This window comes from Lepisosteus oculatus, chromosome 13 (genome assembly GCF_040954835.1).
Source record: "Lepisosteus oculatus isolate fLepOcu1 chromosome 13, fLepOcu1.hap2, whole genome shotgun sequence".
In the NCBI taxonomy this organism is placed as follows: domain Eukaryota; kingdom Metazoa; phylum Chordata; class Actinopteri; order Semionotiformes; family Lepisosteidae; genus Lepisosteus; species Lepisosteus oculatus.
Genome location: NC_090708.1, coordinates 12,375,492 through 12,384,318, shown reverse-complemented (window position 1 = coordinate 12,384,318; position 8,827 = coordinate 12,375,492). Strand labels below are relative to the sequence as shown.

The 8,827-nt window shown below is 44.9% G+C and overlaps 1 protein-coding gene across 9 annotated transcripts in view; it reads right to left on the bottom strand.

Annotated features, from left to right (window-relative positions):
* The window catches only part of farp2 (FERM, RhoGEF and pleckstrin domain protein 2), a 63,217-nt gene that overhangs the window by 4,918 nt on the left and 49,472 nt on the right, over positions 1-8,827 (bottom strand). For 6 of the 9 annotated variants that reach the window (XM_069197613.1, XM_015361141.2, XM_015361145.2 and 3 more), the window contains 9 exons: positions 8,648-8,778; positions 8,320-8,388; positions 7,800-7,889; positions 7,209-7,229; positions 6,391-6,473; positions 5,734-5,852; positions 4,390-4,553; positions 1,243-1,350; positions 324-475 (listed from right to left, as the gene is read on the bottom strand). In XM_069197613.1, the coding sequence (XP_069053714.1) occupies positions 324-475; positions 1,243-1,350; positions 4,390-4,553; positions 5,734-5,852; positions 6,391-6,473; positions 7,209-7,229; positions 7,800-7,889; positions 8,320-8,388; positions 8,648-8,778 (937 nt within the window). Of the gene's footprint in view, positions 1-323; positions 476-1,242; positions 1,351-3,063; positions 3,201-4,389; positions 4,554-5,733; positions 5,853-6,390; positions 6,474-7,208; positions 7,230-7,799; positions 7,890-8,319; positions 8,389-8,647; positions 8,779-8,827 lie in introns of those variants that run through there. The other 3 variants (XM_015361147.2, XM_015361149.2, XM_015361146.2) reach the window with 3 other exon arrangements.

Here is an 8,827-nt window from a genome sequence, read left to right as displayed (position 1 = left end):
AGTTAATAGAACATTTATATATGGCTATGAAGAATTCGGAAATAGTGGGTATTCCCTCAGCTAAAGTGTTACCTGTATAATTCTCTTACACAGTACTCTCTTTCCTTACCTTTTTTTAAAAAAAAATAAAACTTCCCTAAATAATTTGCCATTATTACTGAAGCAAGGGCAGTGACTGAGGGAGGTTTAAATATAAACATTACAACTGCTACTTATTACACATGATACAATCGGAGAGCCCTAGTGAGGAAAGCACCCTTCATCTGTGCTGTCAGAAGAGACTAACCCACTGGGGTGTGGCATCGGAAAGCTTTTTTTCGTACCTCTCGAAGGTGTACTCGCTCTCAGCCCTGAAGAAGTACACATGGGACTTGAACTGCAGCTTAAAGACGTACTCCTTGTGAATGCTGTCGGTCTCTGCTGGGGTGCTGACAGTGTAGCCTAGCAACGGGAGACTGGCCAAGGGGAAGTCATCCTGCAATGGAAGCACAGATGTTTTCAGTGTGAGCTCCTCAATTGAATCAGACTCAGGAACTGTTTGACCTATTCTTCAGTCTACACAGCTATGAACCATTAGAGCAGGCAGCAGTGACAGTAATATGAGTCAGACTACTCCGGCCACCTTGCCTCAACAGGCAACATGCTGTTTCAGCCAACACTGCAGTAAAATGATTTATGAACTGCATAAAGCAATGTTTCAATGCATCACCACAGTAACCTAATTGCTTTGCGTTTGGTGGCTCCAGAGAAAATGATAAACAACTTTGTGGAGTCAGGACCACAAACACTTTTTATTATCTCACACATCATCTGTCTGAGACAGAACACTGCAACAAGCATTCTCTTTAAACAGTACTGAAAAATATTAAAATGCCAGATAAAGTCTGTAGCACTACATTTACCAACATTTTTAGGATTTGTTATACTGCTATTCTGCCATTTGTTATCTAAATTATTATGTACAGTGATTCAAAACAGCTTTTAAGAGAATACAGCTACTTAAATTTTGCATATACTGTACATATTTTGTATATGGTTCAGCTTGTAAACGTTGGCAGTGACAGCAGGAGCCTGGTGTGGGGCTGTGCAGCTTTAAGAACAACACAGATATAACTGCAAAGAGAGAAGAGACCAAACCCCTCAACCGCAACGAATATTTCTGGTCATTCACTGGTTTGAACTCTTGATGTGCCCTCGCGATGCCCATCTGTGATGAAACCCTGCAAAGGGCAGGGACAGTACCTGGTGTGTCTTGTAGAAGAACAGGCAGAAGTTGGTAAAGACCACCCACAGCTTCTGCCAGCCATTGCTGTTCTTGAACTTCCTCAGCAGGTAGCCGGAGAGCTGGTTCTGGCAACAGGAAACAGGAAACAGGGCAGCAGTCAGCAGCGCAGACGCACAGCAGCTCACTGGGCTGTTACTTTAAGACAAGGGTGATCCCAGACTTCAGTCAATCCAGGCCTCCGGTTCTTAGAACGTGGGGGAAAGTTGGGCAAAAAACCTTCATACAAGAAAAAAAGGGGTACATACTGTATGCCCCCTCTCATTCCTGAACCTTCTGTTTTTAATATGAAATTGGAAAATTGTATGAAACTGTTGCCAAATAAAACTGGAAATTGTGAAACTTTTCATTCTGGTGTACTCCTAACTTGGTATAAAAAGAACACATTTTTTTTTAACTCCGAAACTGATCGGTACAAATCCAAACCGAATTATAGTCTGAAGCAGCCAGTACCCGCAATGTATAATTAATCACTGTTTTTCCCCCCCATCTATTTGGCATCTCTATGTCCAGCTAAAAAAGTGTATATTTCCAAAAAATGACATTACACATATTCTGTAAACTACAAACCGGTTTGTTCCCACTTTCAGTGTTTGATCTCGACTGATGTTTCCGGGGATTGTTTTCTGGTTTTCTGATTACGGGCGCAGTTCAGGACTCCTGCACGGACTAGTTCATCTGATTGGGCCCCTCGAGCACCCCGGCTCCTCACCCTCTTCCACTAATGAGGCTTCGGCAAGCCAGGGGCTCAGAACACACTGTTCTCTTAGAATAGTTCAGGAAGCTCAAGAGGAGAAAGAGCACCAGCACAGGCAATTCTTTCATCTGGTCTAAGAGGTCCAATGACACCTAACAAGAGCCCATCAAAGGGGCCAAGGGTTCTTAAGCCACAGATAAAAAACTGATTTCAGGTCTGTGCATTCTGCACAGCCAATGGAGGGTAAACCTGGAAAAAGAGAGGTCCATTGGTAGGACTTCACTCATCATAATGAAAACACAAAACTTTGTATACAGCTGGGTGGTCTGTCTTCCACCACCAGCATCGGCCTGAAGCAGGAGTCCTACAGAAAAGCTGCAAAGATGGGGGACAACAGTGCTGTGGCTGGAAAACTGGTAAAACAGGCTGACTTTAACACGTTTGGAAGTGTAAAGAAAAGCACAAAAGAGACAGGATGAATGGGAGGGAGAGACTCAAGATTTAAAGCAGTGGAGTGAGATAAGAACATGCTGATCTCTGTACCAACGACAATCAACTTCAGCGAAGCACTCAAGCTTTGTTTAGAAATGTCTGCGCAACATTTAAGCCCCCAACCACTTTTTGATATTCAAGAGATAAAACGTATCGCATAACAAGCCTGCGTTGAACCTGCATGGAGACACTGAGCTCCACATGTGTTGTGAGCACAGGAAAGTTTCACAATGCATTCGTCAGTATGCCAGGCCAACATGCATTCAGTCAGAAAACTATTTTATGGTATAAATTCTAGGGAAGTAATAAAATGCCCTTTCCTTGCATATTTAGCTAATGCAGGAATCTAGAAGGTTAAAGATGAGTTTGGGTATGATTACATCTTTTCTCTCCACTTAGTGCAATCAAAGAGGTCCTAAACCTAGACCTAAAGATTTATAACAAAGTGTCTCAACAGGCTTCCTAAAAACAGTCCTATACCACTTGAAAGAAGAGCTCTACAGACTCTTGTGGCATTAAGGAGGCCAGCAGTGGGGGGTGCCAACTGCAGGTTTACAGGGTGGGCAGCCGTGGGGATAGGGGCCAGCTGTACCTGGTTCATGCGCAGGTAATCGGACAGAGAGAGATTCTGATTGCGGTACCAGCACACGTGGGTGATGGTGTTGGGCCGCTGACCCTGACCCAGGAGGTAACGAGGGGGGAGCTCCGGGGAGACAGCCGGAGAGCAGGCTGAGAGACAGGAAGAGAGAAAACGCAGAGGGGAGAAAAGAGACAGGACAGGAAATGTCAGCACAAAGAAACCGGTAGACACAGGACCAGAGGCAGGCCGGAGCAGCGTGTTAAAGTCTCCTCCCAGAGGCAAGAAGTGAGCTGTTAGGTAGAAAGGAAGTGGATTATTGTCTTTTTGAACATTCCACAAAGAACCACATTAAGGACACCGACATTCTGATTGATGAAACGAGGTGAGGCTGACGTCTTTCACGCAAAATTAACTTGAATCTAACAGTGACTGTGGAAGATTGGATTATTGTGAGCTCTCTTGGGGAATAACACGTTTATTCCCTCTGCCTTTCAAGGAATCTTGTACTCTTCACAGCATGCATTTGTGAAGAATCAGCATTTCAGTTTACATACAGCACTGGACTGATAAACACTAACGACCTTTAAGTAAGCAAGCAAGCTTAAAAACAAAGACAAAAAAGGCTGAGGTCCCTCTGACTGCCAATTAAGAGGGGCACACAAATGGGTTCTCTCATCCGGAAACGGGCAGGGAATGGGAAGAGTGTAGGGAGAACTGAATAATGCTGAAATGAAAGGGTGGTAAAAAGGAGAAAGAAGCGAGTGAATGCTGAAAGGAAAAAATGAGAAGGCCTTGGTTGGAGCTGCCCTGCTGGACAGTGAGACAGAAATTTTGGAGAACAAAGCTTGTGCAAAAATTGAGTAACCCAGAGAAACACACCCTTCACCCAAACAATCCTGTATTTTATGCCAATGGGATATTTATATATCTGAAATCGCAGAACGCTTGAATCCAGATGAATGGGTTTGGTTTCATAAAGCAGTAGGTGGCACTGTGTCCTACAGCAGGCAATATTACTAACACAGCACTGCGGAGTTGCTATATGTGTCATCCAATTCAAAATATTCACATTTACAGCCTCTTCACAAGGGCTAAACTACAGCTAGTTAAAACAGCAGAACAGCTTTTTACGCTTCTTTTTAGATCAGAAATGAATCCCCAAATCCGCATTCCTTAGCTTTTCCTTTTACACACTGGAATGCAACGCCAACCGAGTCAAGACGTGGGGCGTGGACAGTCCGCAGTGTGCCGGGCCGTGTCCCTGGGTTCGGCAGGGGGGGGTGGGAGGGGAGGGGAGAGCAGCCCCCAGGCAGTGGAGGAAGGGCAGGGATGGGGTACCTCCACGGCTAGGCTGTGGTCAGACATGGAGACGCTGGTGTTGCGGTGCCAGCACACGTGCATGGTGGTGTTGGCGCGGTGGTGCGTCTGCTTGTCTAGAGAGCTGCGCGACGAGTGTGTGTCATCCTCCGACTCCTGCTCCAGAGACACTTCGTCTGAGGACCCTGCCGGAGAGAGAGAGACAGCCAGGGCAGCGGGGAAGAGGGGCAGGGGACGGCACGCACAGGGTTAAGAAGGCCCCAGCAGGGAGAGGAAGATGGCTAGCTGTATCTCCTGTGAAGAGAGGCATGGGTCCCTGATTCTCAGGTCAGCCGTGAGCTTCAACATGAAAACAAAACATCTCAGGAGCACTTGAGGTTAAGTGGACGACTGCACACAATTCAGTTTGTGGGAACACTGCGAAGACAATAAATGCAGTCAAGAACACTCCATCATGATTTTCTTTGGCAAACAGGTCAGCTCATGTTATTTAGGGCTGTGCTCAGCTTGTGTTGATTTTGTGTAAAAGGCAAAACAAAAAGCCTACATTTTACAAAGCAGAAATGAAGCTTGCAGGAAGTGTTGTACATATTTCATGAATTTGGACACCGATAAGAGTATTAAACCTAGCAGAAAAACGCTACATCAGTTCTTGAGTGTTAATGAGCAAATTACCATATTGTGCTCTGCATGCAGATTAATGCTCTCATTTGTGGAACTATTGACACCACTGGTAAATAAAGAGGAAAGGCAGTGTTTTTGAACTGCATCTATTTGAAAATCCAAATACAGAATTATTATAACTAATCAAACCAGCCCACATTCCCACTGGAGTACTGTGACCGAATCCTCTACTCTTTATAGGTGTATTTGGATGGTTGGCTACATTAGAGAAACAAACCTTCTAAAATCAACCCATGGGTCCCGAGACCTTAACCTTGCTGACATGCCAAGAATGTGTTTTCATTACTATACTGTGAAAGTAAATCTGGGATCTCATGGGGGTGAACATTTCAATTTTTTTCAAAAAACAGAAAAGGCACAGGGCTTGACTACTGAAGAGGCTTGTGAATTAGGTATTTCGCTGTGCTCCAGTGAGAAAGGCTTTGACACGCAGCACACTTCCATGCTGCAATGCAATGAACAATACCTTTAACTCCTAAGAGTACAGAGACCAGAGTCAACAAGTGTTGGACCAGGATCTTGCATGATTCTGATGTACAGTAAGACAGGCATTCGATTACCCCAAATGACACAATTTCAACTCCTTCAAGAGAGAAAAGTTACATTTGAACCTGGTACAAAACTTGATGAATCTGGCTCAGCTGCAGACACTGCCAGTGCAGAATTAGAGGGGGCACCTACTGTTAGATCGGTCACACAGGCTGCTGTCCAGGAAGAACTCTGACTTCTCCTGGGATTTCTTGGCCATATCGATTGCCATGTTCAGGTCCTCAATCCATTTCCCCATCTCCACTTTGGAGCTGAGAGGACATAAAAAGATCAAAATGTCCCCAGTTTAGGAGCAGAGTTCAGACAAGCCCACAAAGCTGCAAGCAGGTCTCAATAAGGACTGCCACACGCACGTAAGGGCAACAGCGCCTGCTGCGATAACGCCAACAAGGGAGAAGGCAAAGAATCTGAACTGTGTTCTGATCTTCATTTGCTCTAGTTCACAAAAAAGTACAGCTCCAGTCCAAACACACAGTTCTCAGAAATAAGTATCCCAAGCTTGTTTACAAGGAAAGCCTATCGATACCTAATGATATTTAAAGACAAACATTGAAGAATACTTAATAGGCAAGCACAACATTTTCTATTTCTAGACAGAATACAATTCCTAATTTAAAACGTCAAACTTTTACATTTAAACTTGAAATACCTTGAGAGGCTGAGAAAAAACGTGCTAGGGAAAGGTGGGAAGCAGTGAATGTATGAAGGTGAAAAGCTCGGACCATTTCCCTGCCACATCTCAGTCACGCGGGGCTTGGGGCACAGCGGCGCAGGAAGGCGGCGTCTTACCTCGCGGCCACCACAATCGTGCGCTGCGCGGAGTAGATGGTGAAGCAGTGAGGCACCGACCACTCGTTCTCGCTCTCCTCTACCTGGAAAGCAGGGGAGGAACCGGGGTGAAAGGTCAGCTGCCAGAGCCCACAGGCAAGAAATTCACCCCAGCCCTGGTCTCCACTAAGGAGGGGTAAAGAGGCTGGTAGCCAGGCTCCACCAACTGCCTCCCCCTGCTTCAAACACTCAGGCTTCTCTACCAGAGTGGGCAAAGCCTCTATGTTAGCCTGTATTTGCCAAAGAGCCTTGTGGGCTACTAACAGATTCCCACCACCCACTACTAGCAACTGTAACCAGACTGCAATGGAAGGAGTACTACAGTATTGCATGCACTGAGCTGGACTAATCAGAACATTCTAAATGTACAGTGTTTTCAGGATCCTAGTCAATGTGATATGATAACTAATCAGAGCTGTAGTCTCTGACGTGAAGACTGATATTTTGCTTTTGTTCCCCTATTAACAAAGATCAGATCAGTTACAAAAAAATAAGGGGAGGCAATCAAGAAGCTCTAGGGTGGTTTTAAGTTTAGCACTCTATGTTGAGGTCCATTAGCATGTGTTCCTTCTTACCTACTGCATTCACTGATCCATCAGTTCCTTATTCCTTCCTTATTATCAATGATAATCTAATGAAGGAACTGGTTTGCAATGGAGCAGAATGAGAGGGCCACAGTTTTATAGCACATTTCTAATTGCTAACTGCTGGTGCTCTACAGAAGTACAACAACAGCCATAATCTGTGTATCCCCTGCGTGGGGTATCCTGTGTACTTACCGGTGCATCCAACACTATGAGCTGCAGACAGGGGTGAAGCAGAGACAAGGCAGGTTACTGCAGGAAACCCTAACTCTCCCTCACTGCAAGCCTCCTGCCCAGCCTGACTTTACAAGAGGCTATATAAAGATATCTGCTGGGATATACAGCACTCATGGGAAACAAGAAACACATTTCCCCTTAATGTATTCAAGTGCTACACTGTCCAATCCGGAGACGGAGAACCAATCCAGCAACAGACACAGCCTTAAGAAAACAAATACTGCTGAATCATGCTGATACTCTTTCATTACCTACAGTCAAACCCTGGGTTATCTATATATCCTCAGTCATATATACAGCATATGTCCCCGTTTTAATATCAATGATGACTGACTCAAGAGAGGATAAGTAACTGGAGACTAACATTTACTCAGTACTGATATTAATGTTCTTCAAAATCAAGTCTAAGGATGACAAGTTTCGAAGCTGTAAACAGCAGGCTCCCACACCTTGAACGCAAGGATCTGCACCCATTTTGTCATCAACGGTGAAACAAAGATACACGCAGACCAACAGTGAGACTGTGCAATAGAAAAGGCAGGCACTCACAATCATGCCATGCAGCGGTAACTGGCCATGCACTTTGAACTGGTTGGTGGCCGTGACCCCTTTACTGGTGTACAGGAGCATATCGGAGAACTAGGAGCAAAAGAGAGCAACAAAATCACATTTCTCTTTTACACAAAAGCCATGGTTTGCACTAGTGATCTATGATCAGAAGATAAAACACTTTGTTAAGATTTACTTTTTCCACACATGGTGATATTAAATTGTTTAACAAATAAAATCAACACTCAAGATACTTCCTGTTCAACGGGACTATCACAAATTTTAGTACTGACTCATTACTGTGATGCAAAATGCAATTCAAACTCAGGCACAGCAACTTTCTATGCTTACATCTAAAGTCTGCAGGATCCCAGAACGAATATGTTATACAGGGTTCACAGTACATCACTTCACAAAAAAACCCATCTGAAATCTTTTAAAAAATTGTTTCTAACTGCAGGAAAGCCACAATAAGAGTTCAAAGTCTGCAATAGCTGTAAGACCTGAAAACATCACTTACCAAGAAGAACATTCTCTGCTGCAGCCCTTTTTTGGTCAGCTTGTACAGACAGCCCTCCCTGATAAACTCCTGCAGACAGGACAGGTTTCATTACTCACACTAAAATCAGCAATGACTCTCACACCGCGAGATCCATGCGCTCATAACCACACTGTCATGCTGACACATCCCATGGCCCAGCAAAACACACAGGACAAGTTACAGAACAGAACAAACTCATCATGAGAAACTCCTGATGCTGGGTCATTCACGGTCACAGCGAAACACTCCTGTCCCACTGAGAGACCCACCTCCTGCAGTGCTACCCATGGCTGCGTGCCGTACTCACCCTCCCAGGAGCTATGAGGCTGTCGATGCCAATCAGGTCCCTCTGCAGCTCCGTGAGCTTCTGGAAGTTCTCCAGCCGGATCAGGCTGCTCTGGAGCTGGGCGGCCATCTCGGCTACCTCCTTGAGGGCCTCTGCGGGAGAGCCGCAAAAAAAATAAAAAAAAGATGAATTCTCATGACT